At 41.8% G+C, this 26998-nt stretch overlaps 4 protein-coding genes across 5 annotated transcripts in view; 2 read left to right on the forward strand and 2 right to left on the reverse strand.

The window, feature by feature from the left end:
* Positions 1-614: 614 nt before the first annotated feature.
* mau2 (MAU2 sister chromatid cohesion factor) lies at positions 615-4454 on the reverse strand. The gene is given in 14 exon segments (XM_070844869.1): positions 615-923; positions 1020-1147; positions 1853-1943; positions 2057-2168; positions 2266-2322; positions 2384-2394; positions 2566-2731; positions 3055-3191; positions 3292-3319; positions 3416-3510; positions 3583-3690; positions 3894-3959; positions 4132-4149; positions 4246-4454. Coding segments are annotated over 14 exon segments (1326 nt in total). The 5' UTR covers positions 4432-4454; the 3' UTR covers positions 615-800.
* tm6sf2a (transmembrane 6 superfamily member 2a) overlaps positions 1635-26998 on the reverse strand; it is a 112218-nt gene continuing 86854 nt past the window's right edge. The window contains exon 11 of the transcript XR_011585482.1: positions 1635-1644. The gene's annotated coding sequence lies outside the window, so the exon portion shown is untranslated. The remainder of the gene's footprint in view (positions 1645-26998) is intronic.
* Positions 5108-8569, forward strand: armc6 (armadillo repeat containing 6). Its single transcript, XM_070845386.1, has 8 exons — positions 5108-5168; positions 5387-5529; positions 6220-6305; positions 6386-6956; positions 7065-7210; positions 7304-7435; positions 7619-7756; positions 7851-8569. Exons 2-8 carry the CDS (start codon positions 5409-5411, stop codon positions 8061-8063), a joined length of 1407 nt encoding a protein of 468 aa, XP_070701487.1. The 5' UTR covers positions 5108-5168; positions 5387-5408; the 3' UTR covers positions 8064-8569.
* slc25a42 (solute carrier family 25 member 42) lies at positions 8926-19220 on the forward strand. Of its 2 annotated transcripts, none has more exons than XM_070845803.1 (8): positions 8926-9252; positions 12266-12441; positions 12990-13101; positions 13277-13302; positions 13561-13727; positions 13837-13953; positions 14517-14668; positions 14751-19220. In XM_070845803.1, exons 2-8 carry the CDS (start codon positions 12349-12351, stop codon positions 15074-15076), a joined length of 993 nt encoding a protein of 330 aa, XP_070701904.1. In that variant the 5' UTR covers positions 8926-9252; positions 12266-12348; the 3' UTR covers positions 15077-19220. The 2 variants fall into 2 exon arrangements, with proteins under 2 accessions (XP_070701904.1, XP_070701905.1); XM_070845804.1 differs by having other exon boundaries at positions 12266-12429.

The following is a 26998-nucleotide window of genomic DNA, read 5'->3' on the forward strand; positions in this document are numbered from 1 at the left end:
ACCTCCATGATGGTCTTGCAGGAAATCCTTATGAGAGCTAAATGAGTGGGATTCAATTTAAAGGTTCCCTGGAGTTTTAGTAGCAATATGGAGCTGAGTGGATCCCGGGTTGGTTTCTCACGTACACCCACGAGTAAGGGAGTCCGCAAAAAAATGAACATGGACAATGCGACACACAGTCGTACCAATGGTGTCTGACTATTCTCCTGATCAACAGGTGAAGGTAACGCAAGACATGCTGCAGTGAGCCAAAAAAGGCAGGGAAAAGGCAGACTGTAAGCTAGGAAACATGGATGCAAACAATGCTGGATCTGAAATACCTTAAAAATAAATTAGGTTTTCGAATGTATGAGGAAGGAAATGTACTCAACACGTTTGTCAGACCTCAAGGATACACACAATGCATTCTGCTGACATAACATAAACATAACTCCACGATGGGAGAATTTGACATTGTGAGAAATTCTGTTTTCTTGCTGTGAGTTAGATGAGAAGGTTGATACCTAAGTACATTAGAATAAGAAGCTACTGCTATCAAAACTTTTCCTTTAGTCAGTTTTTGAGCTGGTAGATCAAACAATTGTGTGTCAGTGTGATCAAAAAAATTTGTCCTTGATACTTTATGCTTTCCAAAAAACTTAATTTACTTAAAATGCAGTCGTGACGCCCCAGTAACCCAAGTGAGTGAAGGAATGCACCAAATGGAAGCCGGCCAAATGACACAGCGCATTTTCTAATTTCATCATCCTGCCTCTCCTTCCTGTTACCGTTTTATCAGCTGTGTCACCTATTTTTTCTCTTCATCTTTCCCTGCAATCGCCCTCCTGAGTCTCCTTTTGTTCCCTGCCCGGGTGGGGCCCGACCAGGCTGGTAGCAGGTCCATTCTGAGGCTGGAACTGCACAGGTGGGAGGCCGCTGGTCCACTGGAACACAACACATAACACAACAGTTTCTTTCAAAATCCAGGTAGGGTGGACTGACTCACTGTTGATTGGTTGGCTGACTGATACTGTGCTTACGCTGATGAGGTTGTGTTCAGGGAGGCTGCACGCTGCGATGTGGTCCTGCAGGAGCTGCTGGGAAAAGTTCTGGTGCATCCGAGCCGCCTCGTGCACTTCCATGGGGTTTCCACAAGCCTTGTTCAGATCTGCTGGGAAAAGAGCTTTGTGAAAACTGATGATCAGAGCTGCAGTTTCATGTTTCACAAGTTTGGATCCTAACATCAGGTCCTCACAGGTATTATCAAGTTACTGCAGAGTAATTAAGTGCTTCTTCATCAATTTTTTTGTTCTCCCTAACCTCTATCCACTTCTAATTCAGTTGTGGCTTTATTACTCTGTGGTGTATTGATGGTGTAACTGAATCAGAAATGGGAATCTCTATCCCTCTAAAGGGATCTCCCTCTGTATGATTGCAGAATATTGGTGCAAAATGGCTAGCTAGGAATGAAATCCCCTTTTTTCTAATAAAAAAAAAAAAGAGTTATCCAGGTATTTACGTGAATAAAAAAAAAACAACACCAAATAACAAAATGGGCCAAGAAAACCAAACTACACCAACAGCTGTATTGCCCCGTTAGTGGCTGGTTGAAATGTGTATAGATGTTCATAGTCTCCATATGGTGATTCCTCATGGTTTTGATGACTGTGTATTTATTTATTCTACATTGAAGACATTCCTTGTTGGGACACACTGTTTTCTCCACTTTCCCCTTGCACTCCCGCCAGGCCGAAATGTACACATATATTTTATCGTATATCAAATATTTGGGGAGAATATTACCTGTATCATAATATCAATATAAAAGCTAACATTGAGCTCACTGTGAGTTAAGGCTGAGTGACTGCTGTACCTTTGAGAAGAGCAGAGGACCAGAGCTGCACAGACATGTCTGGGATCTTGCTGGCCAGTTGCATGGCAGGGACCACCATATTGTTGCTATCCTGAAGAAAATATGGAACCAGACAAGTTGTCCAAATCACATCTGCAGCTCTGAGATACCTGTACTGCTGTGTGTGGTCTAATGGAGAGGATGAGTGGTAATGTGTAGACTCACCCTGTGGTTGCCCAGGACAAAGAAGATGTGGCCCAGTAGGACTAACGAACAGGCAGTCAGTCTATTTAGATCCTCAGCATTAGACATCTTCAGGGTCTCCCTTAGGAATCTTCTATTGATACAAGTTTACATATTAAGCTTTCTTGTTCTAAACATAAGGACAGAAGACTAAATTTAACATTTACAGAGGTGTTCACAGGTGTTCTTACTTGGCTTCATTGTAACGTCCCTGGAAGAAAGACAGGAGGCATCGTAGACAATGAGAGCTGAGGAAGTCAAAGCTATATTAAAATTCGAAACGACCATGATGTTAGTCTCCAGTTGTGCATCACCGTCACCTTTTGTACAAAAGAACAAAACAAGGCAAATGTTGTTGCAGATGCATCACGCAGAACATGATATTTTTAAGGATAACAACACCGGTGTGTGTGTGTGTGTGTGTGTGTGTGTGTGTGTGTGTGTGTGTGTGTGTGTGTGTGTGTGTGTGTGTGTGCATGACAGAATCTCACCAGGTACACAAGCACACACATGTGCTCTGTGGGCAGCCAGTGGAAGAGAGCTGCTGGATTAGCGGGAAGGATCTCATCATCGTGGAGGGTGGAGATGGTCTGGATACACTGCTGAAGCTGCTTCAGACACGGCTTCAACGCTCTTTACCTGAACATATAGATAAAGATGCAGACTTTGTTACTTTGAGCGTTACATCTTCTTTAGAATGTTAAGTATTTTATATCATAAAAAATAACTAACTAACTATAAAACAAGCATATTAAGCATTAGTTATCATTGTTCTCCCAACACTGATCAGGGGTCAGCAGGCAACAATTTACATTCCAGGTTTATGGGGCAAAATGTATTTACTGAATAAGTCTTCCTTTACATAAACTGTTAAAATATTTACATGAAAAATGCAAGAAAATCTAATTATTTTACCTTTACATGCAGTTCTTAATGTGGGATTTTAGTCGTTTTCCAGTAATGACACATATGGAGACAGCTGTGTAACCTGCAGCACCAGGAAAAACACTCTGAGGGACTCCTTCTGAGTGGGGTTTCCCTGCCAGTTTTCTACAATGGTCCCACACAGCGTCAGCAGAGGGTGCACCTCATCCAGCTTCCGCTCCATTAGCAGCAGCTGCAGAGCCACAAACGCATTTGTTTTACAGAATTGCACATTGAAATACACAAATAATATACAGTATAGAGTTAACTGGCAGAAGATGATTTAAGCTTACCATTCCTTTACTTAGTAAAAACAGAGCTCTGCAGGGAGAGAAAACAGCAACACACTTAATGTGAGATAATGGCCATTAAACCACAGGGTCTCAGTGCGTCCAAACATAAAACTGACCTATTTACCTCGTGTACTCGGAGCCCATGACTCTTGCATACTCTGCTCCCACTCCGAGGAGATCGCAGGCAGATACCAAATCCTTCTCTAGTGCATGTAGTTGCTGAGATACAAATGAGGACACCCCACACATAAGCGAATCAAGCTTCAAATCGAATATATCAAACATGAATACATTATAATGCATAAGGTGCTCTTACTGCAGCCTGCAGTGCCAGTAGGGAGTTTGCTGAGAAATCTGGATGGCCTTCCGCAGCACCGGTTTTGCCGAGTCCACTAAGTTCTTGAAAATAGAAGCCAGTGGATGAGTTAGTGCATCAGAGCAAAGCAACCAAGCAATATCTACAACGCAAAGAATGTTATTTCACTCTTGCATTTAAGTCATCACCTAACATGCATTTAGACGTGATTATTCTAGTGTCCCACCCACTACTTCTCACATATGATATGATCGTCACAATGTGTGCAAGAGCCGGGAGCACCTACCTGTTGACAGTAGAACTCTGATAGGATACTCGCTGCTTCAAACTTCACATCTTCAAACTGAGAGATCTGATATAAACCATGAAGGAATTGTTACTACACCATTATCAAGTTAAGTGACAAGACAAATTAAGAATATCTTAATAAAACATGTATGTGCATGATTTTGGAGCATTGATGCTGAGGAAACACACCTTGTATCAGTTTGTATGGAATTTCATAACACACACAAAGAGGATACTTGTTGTGATATGAACCACTGTGGAAAAAATAAGAAAGCAAAATATTAGTGTCAGTGTCTTACTGAGGATGGACTTGACAGTGAGCAGGTGAGAAAGCATCACACATTTGGTACTTGTCATCATCGGTGTATCACAGCCAGGTGTCTGCTGCTCACCCTGGGAGGCGGCTTGAAGTGAAACACTGCCTGCAGACAGTGGACGCACAGACGGATCTTCGGTGGACTCGATGTGCGGAAATGTTCTGCAAAGCCCAGCAGGGCGAGGTACCGGGGCTCCGGGGCCTCCGTGCTCGCTGCCATCTTGAGTCAACAACAAAATATACCCTCTCATGTCTTTTCTACCTCAGTCATTTGTATGCATCCTGTACCAGCGCCAAGTTCGTCAGAGGAATAAAAACTTCCTGTCTATTTTCTTCCATCAAAATAAAACCACATCGGTAAAAGCGAGACAAACACAGCTTCTTGTGGTGACACAACAATAAGAACAAATTGTTTTTACAACTTCCCACCTCGAATTAAAGGCAACTCACGATACACTTCCACAATACATGCAAGTTTAACCTGGGAATATTATAAATTACTAAATGCCTCATTTATTTTGAAGGGAAGCTCGCCAAAAATAGCTAAACTTTCCCCTCAAACGTGTCCGTTTATGTCCCGGGTGTAACGGATAGTCATGTAATCTCTTCCCTCTTCTTGTTATGAACTTAATTTTTAATTCCGTTCACTGGTCGTGACCCCAGTGATGAAAGAAAAAGTCATTATCTTTAGGTGAAACCACAGACGGTCTTTTAGTGGAACTGTTATTTTGCAGCTGTTGTATCAACCGAGGACATGTTTGAGTGGGACCTTTTGCGGACTTTACTATTCTCTTAAATGTTACGCACAATTCACACCCCGCGCTCGTTGCTGGGAGACGGAAGTAGTGAGCACGAGCACAGCCTTGTACGTAAAGTGCGTAAGTGTCCAGCGGTGGTCGGTTCATTCATAACAGCAGAGCCGGTTATCTGGTTGTCTGTCACTGGGCGGAGGTAACAGTTAAGTGATGTGTCTTTTTATGGCGGTATTTCTCTCACATTAAACCAGCTGTATTCAACGGTAGTTTTGCAAATTTCAATATAGTATCAACAAGAGCATAAACATTTACACCTGTTAGCCAAAAATAGCTATCACTAGATAGCTTAGCTGGCTCGGATAATCAACGCAGTAGATGTTTCTCGTCTTTTTACATCCCCACTATCACGCTTCTTTTCAGAGGGGACATTAACGTGTGGAAAATGGCGAAACGGAGGATCACACAGGAGACCTTTGATGCCGCTGTCAGGGAAAACATGGAGGAATTTGAGATGGATCCCGACGAGGCTTTGAGGGAGGCTGTGGAGCAGTTTGAGTCTCAAGGTAACGTAGCTGGAAAGGAAGGACAATGGCAGGGCGTTGATTAATGTACAGTTTTGTGTATTGACTCTATGGAGATGCTGCCAAACCAGCTATGATCTATATATAGAATCAGGGAGAATGACACAGGTTAAACATGTCAAATGCAAAATGTTAGTGTGTCTGTCTATACTTTGCTCTTCAAAGGAAGTTAAATCATCGATGACCTAATGATTAATGCCTATTTTGGAATAATGCACAGGATATATGTGCCTATTTGAGAAAATCTCTTGTAGCTTTATTTGAAAATGACAACAACTTTCTCACAAACACTTGGGTCAATTACAATACTCTCAGTGGCCTTACAGACTGCCATATATGATCATCTGTGTACTTTTTTTATTGGGAGTTTAAGAGGATAAAGTATTAAATAGTAGCGTTCCATTTTCCTCTAATCCTCTAATAAAGTGGAGGCTTCTGTCTTGATTAGTGAACTACTAACACACAGACAAATTTAGGTTGCAGTACGACTGAAAGTTGGATAGTTGATGTTATTACATTCAGATGTGTGTCATCCTCCTCAAAGTGTGTCTCTTTTGAAGAGAACATATTCATACGGCATGTTAATTATGTTTATCTTTAATCTTTTCTGTTTTGTACTTGAAATTTTGTTGTGTGTCGAAGCATTAACCCCAATCTTATGTGTGGCTGCAGGTGTGGACCTTAGTTGTATAGTTAAAGCTGTACACGCTGTATCATCTGAGGACAAACAAGAGGAGCAAACACATGAAGTATTGCAGGTAAGCCTTTTTGTGAAAAGGGTCTGCATACTGCAAACTTATCAAAATCTCACACTGTATACGCCTTTTTTCACTTCCAGGCTTTGGATTCCCTCCGAATTGGAAAAGACTCTGCCAATGTTACGGAAGTGAAGGCAGACATGAAACGCTTCACCGAGCATTGCTCACTTGGATTCGCCCAGAGATACCTAGCTGCCCAAAAAGACGCCTACCCCATCATCCTCTCTTACTGCAAAAAGAGTGTGGAGGAGAAAGAAGCTGTGTTGGCCGCCCTCTCTGCCCTGGCTGCACTGACAGATGGACAGCCCGACTTGTTGGACGCGGAGGGCCAGCAGTTCCTTTTGGATGTCTTTAAGAAGTACAAGGCAGATTCCTCTGTGACACATGTAGCCATCTGCGCTGTGCGTCACTGCTGTTTGAAACATGAACAGAACAGGCAGGATTTGGTGAAAGGTGGCGTCCTGCCTCTGCTGACCGGTGCCACTACGCAACATAGCAGATGTGCTGAGCTGGTCAAGGAGGCCTGCGCAGCTCTCAGGGTCATGACCTTTGATGACGATGTCCGAGTTACATTTGGACACGCCCATGAACACGCTAAGATGATTGTCCTCGAGCACAACGGACTGAAGGTTTTAATTGAGGCTGCAAAAGGTAAAGCCAGCTGATCACTAATTTATGTGGATGATTAGCATAATAGCTTCAGCTACTGACTGATTTCATTAATGTATTTCCTTTATGATGTATTTTCCTCCCTCACAGCTCACCATGACAATACTTCTGTTCTGAGTGAGCTGTGTGCAACTTTATCCCGTTTGGCTGTGAGGAACGAGTTCTGTCAAGACATCTGTGATCTAGGAGGACTGAAACTCATGATGACCCTGCTTGCAGACAGCTATGAGTCACCGGTAGACAACTAAAACCAAGAGATTGAGATAGAAATTATAAACAATTCAACTTCTTTGTTTGTGCTGCTCAACGAACAGGTTTTCTCCTTGCAGGAATTGGTTCGACAGGTCCTGAGTGCAATACGAGCCGTAGCAGGAAACGATGACGTGAAAGATGCCGTTGTTAACGCAGGTGGAGTCCAGCTCACTGTCATCGCCATGAACAGACACATGAACAACGCTGCTGTGAGTTCAATGTCACACATACACGCTAACTGACCCTGAATAGGTTTGATCTAACACTTACTGATATAGCATAGAAAATGTATTATGTATTAAATGTATGGTTTTTTTTGTGGAATAAAAATACACTTGAGTTATGAATGAACTCTACAAATGTCCTAAGGTTATGATCATGTTCTGCTGTAGGTGTGTGAGCAGGGCTGTGCTTGCCTCTCTGTCCTTGCTTTGCGTAAACCCAACAATTGCAAAGTCATCATGGAGAATGGAGGTGCCTTGGCAGCTGTGCAGGCTATGAAGGCACATACTGATGCGGTCAATGTGCAGGTAATGTGTCATGAATAATTAACATGCTTAGTTAGAAAGAAATAGGCCCTGTAACAGTCTGCCAACTCTCTGCCCTTGTTTTCTTTCTGAACAGAAACAGGCGTGTATGCTGATGAGAAACCTGGTTTCACGTATGAATAACTACAGCCAACCAATCCTGGAGATGGGAGCAGAGGCTCTAATAACCCAGGCGCTGCAGACCCACCAAGACTGTGGTGACGTGGGTAAAGCAGCTCTCAGAGATCTGGGGTGCCGGGTGGAGCTCCGGGAGTTGTGGACCGGCAAACATGGCAGCCTCACCAACTGAATGTGGAGAACGTCACTGACGATAGTACAGCCTCACCATCAGTTTCCCTGAAAGGCAGTTTTAGGCACGATGAAATATTATGTTGGAATACTTGGCTAAATAGCTACACATATTTGTACAGAGTAGTTGTAGAAGAGGCTTGTGAGCAGTGTAAACAAACAAGCTCCCATTCCCACTTAACGCCCTTGAGAGGGTGAATATATTTTCCAGTCTTTTTTCTGGTTTTGACAATTTCAAAAAGGTCACTGTAGTCATCTTCCACATGTTTAGCTCGCTATTAATGTTTTGTTTACAAATTTTCTGATGCCCAATTTTATATCTGTGCCACATTTATGTTCATGAGCTGTTTGCTGTAAATTTGTGTGTTTTGTGCCATAGGTAGATATAAATGTATTTGCTGCTATGCAAATAGTTTAACTGCGCTGTTTTGTGCAGATTCCCTTTCCAGATTTTAACATGTACTAAATGCCTTATACACTTTTACTTGAGCTAAACATTTCCTTTTTTTTGTTTTTTAGTTTGTATATATATTAGTGCAGTGTAAAACTGACACCACACTGTATAGCTGTATGATTATGATAAATCTTGGTTCTTCACCTTAACCTTGCTCTGTGTGTGTTTTCATCATCATAAACTCTATCTGTTGAAACTGAAGATGTTTTAACTCCCAGTGTACTTCAAGGACCTGGAGAAAAACTATAAACTACAGAGAGCCAAGTGTCTATCCTGCTGACGCCCCTCTAACCGACCTATCCAAACATAGGCCTCCTCGCTCAGACTTCATTTCCCATAATGCCTCTGCGCTCGTCCTTGTCAAGCCTGGCTGTGGTCAAGCTAACGTTGACAGCAGTAGTAACGGCAGAAACACAGCAGCATGGACGATGTCAGTCACTTAAAGTCACCGCAGGGCTCTTGAATCTGAGAAATGCGTGGAGGACAGCGCCTTTACCGCCAGGAGACATTTCTGTCGAGGCTCAAGATCACTATCTTATCTTTCCACCACGCTGTCGACGAGAGCAACATTAATGTTAGTGTAGCGGTGAGCTAACAGCTAGCTAGCGTTACTTAACCAGCTATTTGGCTAACTCAGAAACAGCTTCCCAAAAACCTGCTAACGACTTGAAACAACGCGCTAAGTGAAGGATATCAGAGCATCAGGAAGCACCGGGCTGCTGTCAAACCCTGTGAGGTAAGAAATGTGGTGTTTGTAACTAGTGACAGCTAGCTGGCTGCGAGGGGTGGCTGTGTTTTGTTAGTGAACAAGTTCAGACTGGACTGCCTGAGAGACAAGGGAGAAGCATGGTGATTATTTTATGAATGAATGTTTAATTCTGATTTATTCTGCTGACATCTGGCCATACCCTGTCTGTGCTCATGCAGTGCGCGTGGTAGCACAAATGATTTAAACAGTAATGTTAAATGCAAAGGAAATGGGACCATATGGGATATAATCGTGTTGCAAAACTATTTTAACTAAGCTAACAAAACAGTCAACATACCAGGAGGCAACGCAGACAGATAAACATCTCATAATATAATGCAATCCACCACAGCAACACCACACACTCAGGATTGCTTTAAAAGTCACATATTTAATGTAGAGCTGAAACGTTTAGTTATTAATCAAATAGTTCATCGACAGAATATTAATTTGCAGCAACTGTGATAATCAGTGAGTCATTTAAGTCACTTGTGAAACATAATGGCTCAAATGAGAGGAGTTGTGGCCTTTTATATTATTATAAACTGAATATCTTCAGGTTTTGTCTGACTTAACAAACACCTTGAAGATGTCCTCCTGAGCTCAGGAAAACTGTGAGCACTATTTTGTAAACAGTCATTTGGGGGGAAAATAGTCCACACATTAATCAATAGTAAAATAATTGTCCACACAGAGTTACTTTAATTTTCAGGCAGTTATTGTTATCTTGACATATTTCGTAGCACTACAGTTTACCGATACATTGATATTTTATTATTGACCATGTTGGTAAGCCGACTGAAAGGAAAGGAAAACAGTAGTTTCTCACTAAAACAGCTCAATACACTTCTGTGTGTTTAATTAACACTATTAATCTTTAGGGGCGGCTCTCACTCTTAATGGCTGTGTTCAGAGCATGAGAACGGGCCATTGGATCATGGATGACAAGTGGGGGAAACCTTGCAGCTGCAGCCCAGCCTGAGGCACACCTAGCAGGCATAGTTAGCAGCTTGGAACAAGGAACTGTAAAATGATATGCATGGGGACAGAGGCTGCAGGGAGGGGTGAGGGACAGCGTGTGGGTAAGGACAGTGGGTGAGGTGAAAAGGGACACATTAGGGGTCTAAGTGCCTGTTTGAGGATCTGGCTCGAAGCCCTCTTGTACTGATGCCAATGTCGGTTGCCCACAACTGCCCGGCTTTTCAGCAGGCCTTGTGTTTGCTCTCTTGTCCCAAGGCTTTCCCCCTCCATCTTGTTTTGCTTGATTATCCTCAGTGTTGCTAAACTCCTTGAACTCTAATGTTCCTAAGTGGGATGTTAGAATAATTATTTAATAGATATTAAGTATCTATTGGTTCTGGCCCTTGTTTCGAAGCTGGATCAAGCTTACATTAGATCATTAACTAAGTAGCGGATTAACGGAACATGGTTCTGTGACAATTGATTCATCATTTTAGTAACTTATCAACTAAAAATAATTATATCTGCTGTTTTTCTCTGCTTGACATTGTTGTAATTGCTCTGATATAGAGCTAGACAGATGAATTGGCTCTGCTGTTATTAACTTTTTGCAGATATATTGTTATTGGCGTATATCTAATTGAGGTACAGAAATGGCAAATGTAGACTTAACGATCCACCCGTATCAATCTTTTTTTCCACTTTAAAATGTCTTGCTCATTACCTATCTTCAGTTCTGTAATAACCACCTTAAAGCACATTGTCATTGTAAGTGATGCATTTATATAAAAACAAATACCACCACATCATCATGGATAGGATTTTAAAACTCTCAAATATCAATAGCAGCATTGACCTCAAAAATCCAGTATCAGCTTAGTTATGTTCAGACACAATAATCAATGTTATGATATTACTCTCATGACACTTCTGATATTGTGTGATGTGTCTCCACTCTTACAGCCAGTCCTTATCATTCTGATCTAAAAAAAAAAAAGTAAATAGGTTGATGTCATGTAAATAATCACTGCAACCCTACAAAAATACACAGCGCTTTACTCAGCTTTAAAATGGAGCTGGTTTGAACAATGCTTGGCTTTGAAACATGTGCAGTATTTAATAGTGAACCAGTGGGCCTGTGGGGGCTGAAGGTTGCACGAATAGGCGATTTGTTCGCTAAAATGATTAGCTCATTGAAAAACATGCAGACATCTTTGTTTGTAAAAGTAACAAGATGGTCTCTGATAATATTCATTCTCTTAAGCTCATCTAGTGTAAGTCTTCATGGACTACAAGAATATCCTGATTGTACAAGATGTGGAAAGAATCTAATCTGGTATGTTAGCGAGGGAGTGGCTCAAGCAGACACCTTTCACCTACAAGTCCTCGACTGTTCCTTTCAACAAATGCCTTTACTCAGAGCGGTTCTCCTTTGGTCTCTGTCTTAATATAACCTCCAAACGTGTCAGTTGCTTAAAGGCAACTGGATTATTCTCCGGGTAACTGTCAACTAGAGGTGCGTGTTATGTTTACATTTTTTGTCAAAAGTTAACCACCCCCTATCAGTTATTACATGCTGCGATGACACTGCCTTAGTCAGCTGGGGGAATGCAAACAAAGTGCTAAACCAGAATATATTTCACTGTCCACAGGTTTACATGTTGCTGTGCTTGAATACTTCAGTACTCTTAACACATGATGCAGCTATTCCTGAGTGCAATTTTAAGGTTTTTGATACGTAGTTAAACTTATTTTGTAGAAGAAAACATATCAGACACAGTTTATTAGTTCAAGCAGAGCATATTACATGTTTTTAAAGCATGACTGTAGGGGATCCTTATCTTATAGACAGTGGTGGCATGACAGTTCCTCACAGAGTCAGAGTCATGCTTGTCACTTGATCCTGACGCAGTTCCCTGAGAGTAACACGAGAAGACGCCAAGCCATCAATATATCCTGTCAGTTGTTTTTATACTTGGGCAGAATTCTAACCTAAAACTGACCTCTGTTTCTCTCTCCGGACTCTCCCTCTCCTCTGTAGCTCCCAGCGCCTGTTGTTGCTGCCTCCAGCCGGTGGCTGAATTCATGAGCAGGCTCAGCGACAGCCGAGCGTAGTGCTCTGGGATGGGGAGTGGAGTCCAGGAACAACGGGCATCACTCACGCAGGGAGAAGTGCTGCCGCTGGCTTCCTCCAGTCAGTCAGAAGTGAGCTATGAGGTGATCCCTCCTTTAACACTTAAAGGGAAAAAACCCACTCAGAAACGACGACCACATATTTTGTATAGTCTGTGTATTCGTTGGGATATCAAAGCTGTCATTGTGATTTTCTGGTTTGGATGAATTTCCTCAAACAAAATCTTTTAGCATTTTTAACCCCAAAGAGTCTCCACTGCAACTATCAAAAAATCATTCAAACATCATAGTGCAAGTCTGTTTGAGATGGGTTTCCCTTCCCTTCAGCTTGATTCTACCATGGTTGTTATTTTTGTGATTAGCTCCTGTCAAGGGAACATGACACATTGTATCTGTTGTATTGGTGAACTGAGCTGCACTTGGTAGCTTCATGGTCTCCTCTTTGCCCTCGGTTCATTTAAGGACACCTGATCCCATTTGTCAGGTTTTGGGAGCTGGACAGTCTGGTACAACTCTGGTTTACTGATCTACAGCAACTCAAACACAACTTGTTCATGCAAGGGTGCAGTTTTTACAGGATTGACAGTGTTGGTATTGGCGATCCTAAATGTGATTCCTCCCTCACTGTGCAGGGCCTAAAGCACACTCGGTCCATCCTCAACTCGCTCTTCTCAGGGGCTTTAGCGGGAGCTGTGGCCAAGACAGCTGTCGCCCCACTGGACAGGACTAAGATCATCTTCCAAGGCAAGCTGGAGGCTCTGTTGACCTCAAACTGTTACTAGATTAGAAATGACCCACATGGATGCCATGGAATTATATCTAGAACTAATGTAATCTTTTAACTGCGTTGTGTGTGTGTGCTGAATTATGAAAATCACTGCATGTTTTATTTATGTTACACATATGTCTTGTTTTTCAGTTTCTTCAGCAAGATTCTCCGCCAAGGTAGGTTTGATCACACATTTCAATGCAGTGTCTTGGTAAAGCAATTGTCCACTTACCAAGAGATGAATTCACATCTGTTGCAGTTACATAGATAAGCCACATGTCTCACAGTGTTTTAATGTATCAAGGTGACTCCAGTTAAAATGAACTCGCACCCACTTTAATTTAACATACATCTATCAACATTCTCAGTCTGACCACCAATGAATCAGAGGTTCAAATTCAAAATTGAATGTTTGGTTTGATTCATCATTACAGGAGGCCTACAGGTTGATCTACCGCACCTACCTGAAGAATGGGTTCCTCAGTCTGTGGAGGGGAAACTCTGCCACCATGGTGCGAGTCGTCCCTTACGCTGCCATCCAATTCTGTGCACATGAGCAGTACAAAGGGATGCTGGGAGGCTATTATGGCTTTCAGGGGAAGTAAGTGTCAGTTTATCCTGGTAGACCCACTGCTCGTTTTGCCTTTATGCCTTGTGGAGTAATGAAAATGTGACATACTGATGAACACACAATTACTTCACTGCTCCAGAGCCCTACCTCCATTTCCACGGTTACTGGCGGGGTCCATGGCCGGTACGACGGCAGCCATGCTGACCTATCCTCTGGACATGGTGCGAGCTAGGATGGCTGTAACACCAAAGGAAATGTAAGGTCATCTATGTCTGCCAATGCACATTCCTCATGGGTGTTTAGCACCTACATTATACCCACAGACAATAGCACAGCAGCAAAATAACACAAGGTTTGTACACGTGTGTTCCTACAAGGTTCAGGAAGTAATATGGGACATTCAGAAAGCTTCTCAAAAGCCAGGACACTGCTCTGCAAGTCATAGAGATTAAATTGTTATAGCACAACTTCACCTCAAAAAAATCACCTCAGCGGCAAGCACTTTTCTGTCAGGTCACATCAGTTAAGGATGCTGCTATCGACACTGACACTCAAGTCATTCACGGTGCTGGTTATCAGACAATAACCATTACTGAAGACTTGATAGGCCTGAAAAAACAAAGTAGATCATTGTTACAAAAGGATACCAGTCTCCACCGAGCATGCAGCTCAGGTAGTTTGTGGACACCGTTGGCTGTGGTGGGATGTTTTTTTTTTTTTCCTAAATCAAATGAAAATGTTGAAAGTGTTTTTTGAATGTCCATAGTGAAAGCCAGTATGCCAGAGTCACAACATGATCGTGCTGCCTCTGCTGTTTAGGTACAGTAACATTCTGCACGTGTTTGTGCGGATATCCCGAGAAGAGGGCCTGAAGACGCTGTATCGAGGCTTTGCTCCCACCATGCTCGGTGTTGTGCCCTATGCTGGGCTCAGCTTCTTTACCTATGAGACACTGAAGAAATTACATGCAGGTAAGTCTAAATGCATCTGCATACCTAATGTTTATGTTGCTCCATTCAGTTCAGTGAACGGTACTTCCTGTCCCCCATGCAGAGCGCAGCGGACGCCCACAGCCCTACTCGTATGAACGTCTGGCGTTTGGGGCCTGTGCGGGTCTGATCGGCCAGTCGGCGTCGTACCCTCTGGATGTGGTACGACGTCGCATGCAGACTGCAGGGGTCACGGGTCACACGTACGGCACAATCCTGGGCACCATGAGGGAGATCGTGTCTGAGGAGGGCGTTATCCGTGGACTCTACAAAGGTCTCAGCATGAACTGGGTCAAAGGACCCATTGCGGTGGGGATCAGCTTCACCACCTTCGACCTTACTCAGATTCTCCTGAGGAAGTTGCATCAGATGGGCTACACGGCTCGATAATGGCGATACAAAGAGAGGAAAATGGGGATAGTGGGATGACAAGATCGCCGTACATCCTCTGTAGAGAAACCAAGGAAATATAGAGAGTGAAGAGTGTTTTGCTGGATAGAATCAAGCACACACTGGCTCAGGATGCGTGGGTAATAATAATGTGTCCTCTCGCTTTATCTGTGTGCGACGGGGGAATGTGCAGTCCCTGTAGGTGTGAGGTATGTCGGATGGTACTTATTACCTGTACACACCTTCGTCATGTACATCTAAGTGCAATATGCTCAGTAATTTAATGTGCGTATGCTTGTACACATAAATTATAATGCTCCTGCCCTCGTGGGCCAGGCCTGTGAGTGTATTCGATCAGAGAGTCCAGAGGTTCACACACACACACACACACACACACACACACACACACACACACACACACACACACACACACACACACACACACACACACACACACACACACACACACACACACACACACACACACACACAGACAGACTGAGGTCCCCTGACTGCCTTGTGTGTCCACTTAAAACTTAAAACTGACACCTTCCAATGCAATGCAGGTTGCCACTCATTTACTATTAACTTTAAAGATGCGTTTGATTTAATAAGAGTGAAATATGCCACCTTGATGAGATTTGTTTTGATGTGTTTGTTTTAAGGAATTATACCAAAGGTTAGGATAGTTTGCAGATTATATGATGTTAGTGGTGTTTTGTATATTGAAACACAAAAGTATGACTTTAGATCAAAAGTCTTGCCAGCACAGAGGTAACAGCATTGTTACTGCCGTCACATGGTCAGTTTTATTTGAGTTGAATATATTGAAATCACTATGAGTCCAGTATCTTTTAGTGGAGCTTCTAAAGATTGAACTCATGAACTTTTATTAGAAGTTTAGCTACTGTGTAATCTTTATAAATACACATCTGCGTATGAATGCAGAATCTGTAGGCGAGGGACAAGATTTTTGGTATCAGAAGCAATCTGGTTTCTGTTGGCTGAAATGCTATCTCAGAACCTGCCGGCAATCCTCTGACGACAGTTTAGCTTTTTTAAAGAATGTTTCTGCATCACTCTGATTGTCTGGCCGGGATGTTTTCGTTATCCGTCATACTTACATCTGCTGGCTACTCTGGAAGCCCCAACACATTGACCCTTGGCTCCAGAGGCTAAATCGTCGTCAGACCACAGCCGATGAGCTCTGAGACAGAACTACTGTATTGGCAGCAGACAGATATTTTATGGCCGTGCCAACAGATGTGAAGTATCAGGAGTGCTCATATTGTTTTCGTTTAAGTTCACTGTAATCACACGAGTTTTTTTTTAAATATTGTCAAGTGTGATAGACAGTTTTGCTGTATTAATACAGGTGATTTTACTCACAGCTCCAGGTTAACCTCCTCTTGACATACAGACCCATATAATGCATATCAAGCAATTTGATAGGTCATCTTTCAAATGTGAGATCATGTACGCTGATTTAGTTGGTTGTATTGGATTACATTAGACTGTACAGTCTAATGTAATCCAATACAATAGCCCTGCAGCGAATGCTACCTTATGAAGTTTACAACATTGTGTTTAGCACTATTGTTTTGGATTACAATACATTGAGAGGGTTTTCTAATATTCTGTCCATGACACACACACACACACAGGCACATACTCAGTGCACAAATGCTGTCTTCCGTGTGCTGTTTGTATGGCACCTGCAGCGTGTTTTGTTGGCAAGACACTAGTTTAGATTTAATTCTAGAAATGACTTCATAATGACGTTTTTTTTGTTTAAACACTTTGTAGCAGTGTTTGTTAATGGATTAGCTTGACTGGAAATATGCACACACCTAGAGAAGAGATCATTTGAGTTCTCTCTTACAGGCATAACTCAGTACATTTTAGCGCTCTCAGTATTGTACTTTACCTCAACACATAATCAAATGTTCATGGAATTCTCACATATCATTGTTTTATGTAGAGTTGTGTCCAAAATGGGACGAGGTGCCCAGTTTTCGTTTGACTATATGTGAGACAGTTTTGACAGTATTGATGCAGGCCCACAGTCGTTGAAGAGTGTCAATAGTTTCTATTCTTAGACCACACATACCGAGTTGAGCTGAGTGGGCAGCTGGGTGCAGAGCCAAGTGGAAGAGAGGGCAGGATGGTGTCAGCTTCACCAGAATACAGCGGGAAGTTTTCTCTGTGAAAACTCATCCGAAACTTAACAGTTCAGAAAAACTAAGAAACTACACAAACAATGTCATGTGCATATTTTGGTTTTAAAGCAAAACCTCTATTAGGGCTTCGCTAAATGTGTTTTATTATTGATATCAACAGATTGAATCAGACAAAATGCCCCTTTCTACATTTGTGAATCTCTAATTCTGAAATGTTTTGTGTTTTCACACGATTAACAAATTACCAAAAGTTTAATAGAGTTTTTGTCAATTAACTAGTCAGTTTATAGCCTCATTATTTCTGTTTTTGAAATTTGATTTATTTAACTGTATTGATTCTGATGCTGATATGATACCATAATTCTTAGACCAATATATTTTGTTTCATACCTTTTCTTAAAGGAAAATAATTTTTAATTTAACCAAAAAGGCCAAACTTCTTAAATGTTATGTGTTTAAACACAAACAGACACTAAAACATTTGCCTGAATAAAATAGTCTGAAATCAGAAAGTGTTTGATTTGAGAATAATTAAAGAAGATCTCGTTGTCAGCTTCGATATTCACTGCTCGGTTTTGAGGTATATTAAGACTCGATACGCAGCCCTGTCCAGTGGGCTTCTTCACTTTACCCCCGTTCATTAATCTCAGCTCTCCCCTGACCTTCCTCTGTCCCATCATCATCCTTTTATTTGTCTGTTCATGGATGTTGTGATTGTTTTCCTTACTTTCCAGTAGATCAGGAGAATTGTAGCAGCGCTCTGGTGGCAGACACGTAAACATAGTCAGATGTTATCCTAATCAGCAATTGGTGGAAAACCAAGATACACTTGAGTTAACAGCAGAACACTAGATGCAAGTTTAGTCTTTTAATACCCGTGTGTTATCTTTACCTTTTGCCTTCGGTAGCAGGAAGGAAATCCGCGTAGTTGAGTTTAAATCAATGACAGAAACCTTCACTTGTTCTGAGCTGAAGTGTGTGAAAATGCTGCACAGTAGAAAGTATACAGTGACTGAAGCCGAGTGAACCACAGTTACTGTTTTTTAAGTGCCTAACAAGGAATAGTAACGATTTTACTATGACTGAGCTATTACTACTAACCTTTTTAAAGGTTGCATCCATTTTTCTAGCCTTGCTTCGGTCATGAAGTTACAAATATTTTAGGAGCAGCGGATAGTTTCGAGGTGGTTTGAAGTTTGGCTTTGATTGTTAGTATGAATGTATTACTTCAGGTCCAGTTTTTGTATGCAAATTTTGTAAAACTTATAAACTGCCTTGTAGGTTATTGCTGTCTAGGGTAAGAGACACGATCCTTGGCTCCCTAACAGACTCAACCAATCTATTCCAACCAGTCTCGGACTGATTTTTAGGAAGAATTTAAAAGTACATTTAATGCTTATTTGTACCCTTATTTCAATTGGAAGAACACAATGACAAAGTGATGTTATTTTCTCCCTTTTGATCTGCCTGTAGCTCAAAGGAGGTAAATACACAATGAAATACACCGTAACAGGGAGTGTCAACAACAAGCTTGGAAAAACCCCAGACAATCATGAAATGCCAAACAAATTGTTTGTTTAAAAAGAAAAGTTTTTTGTTGAGAACTCGACAGTGGCTTAAGGAGGAGGGATGCTGAAACACAACAGCAACAAACTCTGGTAAAACGTGATTTTTTATTTGCTCCTCTTAAAGCAAATTGAATTGTTTTAACCCTATTTGTGGGTAATCCTCCGTAGACGTGCAGACATACAATGCCACTGTGTTTGCATGTTACAACAGATCATCCTGTATTGTTTTGTTTCAGTGCAGCAGTGATACGGTGGCTGTTTTGTAAATCCTAGTGATTTGTGCCAACTGAATGTAAATGTACCGACTAATACCACACCCTGTGTCCAGTCTCTAGTGATGATGGTGTATCTGTAGGACGGATTTGAAATATCAAATAAAACTGGATGTTGACAACAGATCGATACTTGTTTATTTCCCTTTTTCTTGTCCCTGCATGATGTCAGTGTGTACTAGTGGAGCTGCTTTTGGTATTTGGTTAAATCTCCCAAAACTCCCAAATGTGTAAATATATAACATAGAAAAAGATAAAATAAGATGAAATTGATCCAAACACCGTGTAAACAATCAGTGCCCAAAGTGACAGGGAATAAAGTGGAAATAAATATATAGATTGATGAAAAGTAACGGTGATGTATACATATACATAACATACATGTTTCCTAATGTATTGTGTTCATTTCTTTATTTATTTTCGGTGTCACTTTTGGGCCTCCATTTTAAAGCGAAGTCTTTGTTCAGACTGACGGCACATGCTGTGTAATGACATCCAGGGGCCACCGGAGGACGCTGCAGCTCCGTGAATGAGTGATCTCCTCCGGCTGTAGTTCCCCTGGTGTCCGGTGGGGGGCGGTGCAGGCCGGCGCTGGGAGCTGAGGGAGGGTGAGCTGGGTCAGGCGGTGCTGCGTCTCTGCCCGAGGCCTCGCTGGCTCTTTGAACTTGACCGTGAACGCAACACAGCAACATTTGAACCCGGTGTAAAAACTGAAAACAGTCCAAACGAATTCAAATAATTGATTTTTATTAAAACACAGGGTGATGGAGTTCAGACTTAGATGCGTAAACATTTTGCAGAAAGAACTCCATACTTTATTTGTAGGGGGTTTGCCGAGTTTCTGTCTAGATGAGATGAAATATTTAATGTGGTCCGGGTTTTCTAGTAGAACCGGACAGGGAGCGTTGAACCAGCCTCTTTGTGCACAGATTTCTGTGAATGTGGGAGAAAAAAGGAGCAGAAGAAAGGAGCTTTAGGGAAGATAGAGGACTAATTAGAGAGTGAAGGAGGGAGGGATGGACGGAGGCTGTCAGAGGATGTGGTTGCTATAGATACTTGGCATGATGCCAAGTGGAGGCAGCGCCAATTTGCATTTATTCAGATGATGGTTGCTCTCTCTCTCTCTCTCTCTCTCTCTCTCTCTCTCTCTGAAATAAAACCAGTAAAACGACCACTGCTTCCATTTCACGTTTATTCTTAACGCAATTTCCTGTCAATATATGTATTTAATTTTAATGCAAACCCCAGAAAAAACTGATTAGAAAATATAACATCTGCCTATTTTAGCTTGATGAAAAAATACATGTGCTTTTCTAACTGTGCCACAAAGTAAAATGTTGGCTTTTCACCCTGTCAGGAATGATTTGAGTTGAAAGCTATAAAACCAGATTGTTGCTTCATTTAAAAAAAACCAACCAAACCATTCTTTTTTCTTTTATTGATAATACAAAGTGTAAAATTCTACAAGCCCTCCTGTGCTGTAGGCCTGAGGATAGTTTCATACAGGCCTAAATTTATCCATCAAGTTAAGCTTCAAAAATAAATAAATACAGCATTTATTTTAGATTGAAAAAAGGCTTGTGTCAAATCTGATAAAATGAAAATAGAACAGAGCTTTAGCCTATTCAATATAAAAACAAGAGGCATTTTATATTAATTAGCCTTCTGTTAGGAGTCCGGCCTGTAGCTTAGTTAGCTGGCATTGGGCCTATAGACGAACAATCAGTTCTTTATTTCCAGTCTGAAACCTGGAAGAAACTCAAAAAGAAAAAAAGAATCCATTCAAAGACGTCCATTATGTAACAGAAGTCTTAGTAGTGTTTATTTGTACGTAATTAAACAATTTCCCCAGTTTACAGTTTCCATGACTAAATTACTCTGTTAGACCGGCATTAATTTAATAGAGGCAGCTTTATAAATGATACAGTAATAAACTTTTTGTCTGATTGAATTATGAAGGAGAGAGCGTTGTGTCAAAGTCAGGAGTGTTTACTGAAATCATGTTTAGTTTGAAAACTGAATGAATTGAGAAGAGAAAAATGTCAAAGTCAACCTTTTCTTTTTATTGACCACACACATATTTACACAATACACACACACACACACACACACACACAATAAGTTTTACAGCAACTCAAATTCAAATGACACTCAGTGGGAAAATACCTCCGGGGTTTTTTTTTCCCAACTGAATCAACTTTGTCATCAAGACAGAGAGCTTCGACTTTAAGTATAAAAACAAAAAACACCAAAACGACTCAGGAAAAATTCTCAGCAGCTCACGACAGAATCAGTTACAGCAGTTAAACATGGATGGATGTACTGAACAATTACAGTCACTTCATCATTAATATATTTAGACAAATATATTTAGGTTAATTATACATTTGAATATTTTTAACCCACATAACACTTTTGATGTTTAACAGTAAAAACACATATCAAGGCTCAGCTGGTGCAAAAGGAAATTTGGATCTGGTCACAAAAATCTCTCTTTGTTAGTGTAATTTTCTTGGATTTGGTCCAGATTTAGTTCTTCGGCATTACGTGTGTGTTCAGAATTCAGAGGCAAAGTCTTGACTGTCCATCACAAAATGTGTGTCTCAGAGGTTTAATTGTCCAACAGAAAATCGACAAAAATAGCTAAATTGGTCCGGTCCAATCAGGCCCCACATCCTTTTCTTTCTGTCAAAAGTTGCTCAGCCAATCGCCAATCTGCAGAGAAGAAGAAAGGCAGAGAAGATTAGTGAGAATAAAAACAGAAAAACAACAAAATTGTCATATTTTGTACAGCCAGGATCATAAGAGATAGAGATGAGATGAGACTGCCTGAGATGTATCTACACCTGAGGTTTCATAGTGGATGATCATGCCTGTGTGTCACCTCACAGGACTGACACAGCAGTTTCAGACTAAAACAGAAAAAAAAAGGGGAGGGGGGGGCAGAGTAGAGATAGAGGAGGGACTCCCTCCTCATGACTACCAATATCTGTCTGTGTTTGAGTCTACACTCGTCCACCTCTGACCTCTAAAGTCTGGAGCATCAAGCGGACACACAGTCAGCAGGGGACCCCATAGTTACACCCGAGGGAAAAGACACACACACACACACACACACACACATAGACACACACCAACCAGACACACTTCTGCTGTCTGGTTTTGCACCGTCATGCCTGAACAAGATAAGGATCCGACCAGCAGAGATAAGGCATTTAATCCTAATTCGTCCAGACTTTAATCACAATTATAAATGAAAACCAGTGACAAGAGGACAGACCTGCTGCCTTTGTATTATTCATCAAAACCTTCCAGAAAACCTCAAATGACTTCAGGATCGTAGGCTTTTAAAGCCAATTTCTTATATTCTATAAATGCCCAAACGGTACAGACAGTAAAAACGAAGGTGTGTGTGGGTTGTGAGAAGGAGGAGGCTGTGATTGAGGAGATCAGAGCTGGACCACAGTCCCTGGATAGATGCAGTGTTTCAGACATTGGGTAATTATGAGGTGCCTTCCCGAGCCTGAAGGGCTCTCCAGGGCTCTTCCCCTGCCCACGCTGTCCCAACAACTGGCTAATACACGCAGGGGGGGGGGGGGCTACAGTACGGGGTCCACACATGCATTTTTTTGAAGAGTGTAACGCTGTTAAATACTTCCGTTTCCTATTTCATTAAAAGTAGGAGTGAAGGTTGGAACCTCACCAAGATTATAGTGACTGTTAAAATGATGCAAGTGCAACCAAAATAAGATTATGAGCCAGAGAAAGACACACAGATACAGGTCAGAGGAAACGGATGGACCATTTCCAACACGACTTATTTTGGCACATTACTCCTTTTCTGCCTTCTGTCTTTTCTGCTTCCCTCCTCTTTACACTGTCATGTAATCCTAAAATAACATCTTTTGGAAAACCAGAGAGGATCTTTGTCTCCTCCACACAAAAAAACATATTTGTTGTCCAATACTGAGCAATTTCTAATATTTAGAACACACACACACACACACACACACACACACACACACACAGATCTATCAAAATTAAAACTCTTCTCTGTGCTTTATTCACCAAACCTTTTCAGCTGTCTTGCCTCCTAAAAGCTGTTTTAAAAAGATGGTGGCAATGTTGTTTTTGTATACTCAGTATCTATGGTGATGTAGAAGTCACATGACTGATATTTGACTGTTTATAAGGAAGATATCACCCTGAAAAAGTCAAGATGGCCGAACACGTCTGGTGAATAAAGCATGATTTAATGCAGCTGTGCTACATGTTCTAGTTGTGATGTCCTCGATTGATCCAAAATGTATTTTAATCAGAGCTTTAGACTTGAGATTTCCACTTTGACTTGACTGCTGTGAAACTCCCACAAGTCGTGGCTTCGCATGGAACTTCACAATAAAACTCAAAGGTTTACGAAACAGAATAAAAAATGAAGACATCACAGACAGGTTCTGTTTATATAAAACACCAACAGATCAGCAGATTTGACAGGAAAATGTTTAAATGCTGTGTCATTTTAATACACAGCATCTTGGCCTGATCAGTGTTCTTATAAAGACTCGTGACGTGACTTGGAGTTGCAGCAAAGCCTTTAAACTTGCTTCAAGGGGACTTTTACTTGTCCCAACAAGCTCTGGTTTTAACTATTGTAACCGATCCAACATGGAGAACAGACTGTCTCGTCCACTCAACAAGCTCAGCCTTTAGATGATATTCTCATGGTAACGAGGTAACTCTTTTTCTACGGATCAAGAAATCACGACAGAGAAAGTGTGAGCTGGAAAAGTAGGAGAGGTGTAAATAGACACAGAAAAGGCCAGAATTTGTATCCATGAGGAGTGTGTGTGTGTGTGTGTGTGGGGGGGGGTCTACCGGACTCTCCCTCCACTTCCCTTCTTTCTGTATTTAACCCCCCCTCCCCAACGCACACACACCCTTATGCTGACATTGTGTCCGTCCAACAAAGACGTCCCCACAGCCCCCTCATTATAAATACATGTCATTGGATCACAGCTCGTCTGAATCCCTGAGTCTGCTGCGCTCTAAGTGGCCGTGACTGAGCCCTGAATGGGTGGCCGAGCGACAGCTATACCAATAGAGCCAACAGTGTGTGTGTGTGTGTGTGTGTGTGTGTGTGTGTGTGCGTGCGCAGACGACCACAGCCCCCAGCCTATGGGAATGAAAGCTTCACAGCAGGACAAGGTCAGAGGTCAGGCTGTCTGTTACATACATACACGCAGTTTAGTGGATATTTGCAGTAAGAAGTGATGCAGAAAAGACAAAAGGACAAAATAAATCAGGATTAAAATTGTTTTTGGACTCAAAATTCAGCTGAAGCGTGGTAACAGTTAACAGCTGCATGTGTGAAGGAGGTTTCGCTTAAATCTGGGGCAATAAGTTTTCCTGCTGCCTCAACAACAAAGCCGCATGAATCTAGTCCTGGCTCACTTAGAACGAGGGAACAAGGTGTGCGTGTGCGCATATAGATTTGTGTATACGTATACGTATGCGTGTGTGTGTGTGTGTGTGTGTATGTGTGTGTGTTAAAAGAGCTCATCCTATCTCGTTTTGCAGGGGAAATGCGAAAGTGTCTCTATCCCTCTGGAACCACAAACCAGGCCACAGTATTGTACTCTCATTCCTCGCTCTCTGTCAGCCTCTCTCTCTCTCTCTCTCTCTCTCTCTCCCTCCTTTTCACTATCAAGACTTCTATTTCTGAGTCAAAGCTTGCATTTCTCCGCGGGTATAACAAAGTTTTCCTCACTCTACTTTCACCCAAGTTTTCAACCCCCAGAGATATGACACGGCCTCGACTGGAAATCAATGATTAAAGGACAACTGATGATCGGCGGGAGTGTGTGTGCACATGTGTGCATCATGAACAGATTGTCTGATGCACGCTGGGCTCATTAATGCAGCACTACAACAATGAGCAGAGCACGCGATGGCGGCTGCCCATGCTAATGATCTCAGCTAGCCCGCCACTGTCCAGCACCTTTGCCTATATACGCGTCTCCTCCCCCTCACTAGACGAGGACCCTGAATAGCTGCCTGCACACGGTGCCTGATGGGAAACAGAGGCACCATGGCAGGGTTGTGAGGAACAGTCTCCCATCATCTTCACCGCATCTCTGTGTATCTATTTCAGTTAGATCACGCCAAGTTCACTGACTGCTTTAAGCGTTGTGACCAGCAGAAAGGGCTTTCATGACAGCAAAAATATTTTATACTGAACAAAGAAAATGGTATAAGAGTTTTAGATTTGGTTGGTTACTTATGCCCTCAGTTATCAGAAAAATGAAGAGTAAATTCTTCACCACTGCATGTTGTGAGCTCAGTCTGTCTCCTGGTTAGCTGTCAAAGTTAATTCAAAAAGTAATCATTGCAGATGCAGTTATAGTGGAAAAAATAGCCATTTCAATGATGGTGAAACTCAACTTTTAAGAGCACATTATTCTTAAAATAGGCGCTGAATTGTAAAGCCTTCTTAATGTCAAAAATAGGTTATGGAGTGGTATTTATAGGCCTTATACAAAGTCTGTGATGTGGAGAATTATCAGAACCGGGAAGATAAGTGTAAAAAGCAAATCTGCTGCAGAGTACAACAGCCTGAGCCCTGTACAGCATATGGTCCTCTACTGAACGTCCACTTCTGTGAGAGATCTGAGACATAAAAAGATAAAGCGACTGAAAGAGAGAACACAATGAGGAAAAATTGTGAAATGGAGAATAATGGAAAGCATGTGAGAGAAAACGAGAGAATGCAGGACAAAGAGAGTGCGAGAGAGAGTCTCAAAAAAGTGTCAATGCCAAGCTTCCTTTAGGCATGAGTGAGAAACTATGAGGTCTGGTGGTGTGTGAATGGTTCGGGAACACACCTACAAACGTGCACGCGTACCGCAGGCACAAACACATACGCACACACACACGCACACGCACACACACACCCTCCCCACTGAGCCAGTGCCTGTGCCAGGGAGACAGGTCTATGGGTCTATTGAGGGGACTGGGAGGGAGCTGTCCCTTTCTGTAGAGCTAATGAAGCCTGCACCCACAGGCATAAAGGAGTGGAGAGAGTTAGCACTGCGCTCCTTCACCCATTCAGTCACTTCCTTCCTTTACACGGCTCCTGATGAGGTAATGCTTTCTCTCTTAAAGGGACACCATAAGTAATGCACCTTTACGCATGCTGCTCTTCACGACTATACGAGGTGTCAAAACGAAATCGTTAACATGCATGATCCTGCTCAGGAAACTGGACACAATCTAATGACAGGAAACAAACATGGCTGCCTCTGGCCTGGTAAAAAAAAACCTGTTCAAATACTGTATGTTTAAATTATAAGGTTGGTATTATTCTATATTTTTCTTATTGCCAACCAATCACATGAAAAGACCCAAACTAACAATGCAGTTGGTTTCTGACCTCTCTCAGCAGTGTGGCACTGATGCCCCAAGCCCATTTGTTCATCCCAAAGATGAGAGCTTCACGATACATCTATGACAAATTAGTCACAAATGTATAGTTTAGTTATTTAGAAAGGCTAAGTGATCTCCTACAACAACTGAGCGCTGAAGTTTTAGCAAAGGTTACTCATACAGGAATATTGCAACATAGCATTTCTGGGGTTACTATTTTCAGCTGCAGACTAATACGCGTTTAGCGTCCTAATAGGTATTTACAGCAGCAGGACAGTAAATGTATTGAATTAAAATACACCACAGTGCCCGTGTTCATTGCAATGAAAAGCCACCCAATTTGGTGGGATTTGCTGACATGAGTAAAATATAGCATATCACTAGATTTATGCCTAAAGATGGCAAAGGTCTCAAAGTTATGACAAAACCATTGAATAGGTTTTCAAGTTTGATTTGACAGAAACTACAGCGGCTGAAGCT

The sequence above is a fragment of the Pempheris klunzingeri genome, chromosome 15 (assembly GCF_042242105.1).
Source record: "Pempheris klunzingeri isolate RE-2024b chromosome 15, fPemKlu1.hap1, whole genome shotgun sequence".
NCBI lineage: Eukaryota > Metazoa > Chordata > Actinopteri > Acropomatiformes > Pempheridae > Pempheris > Pempheris klunzingeri.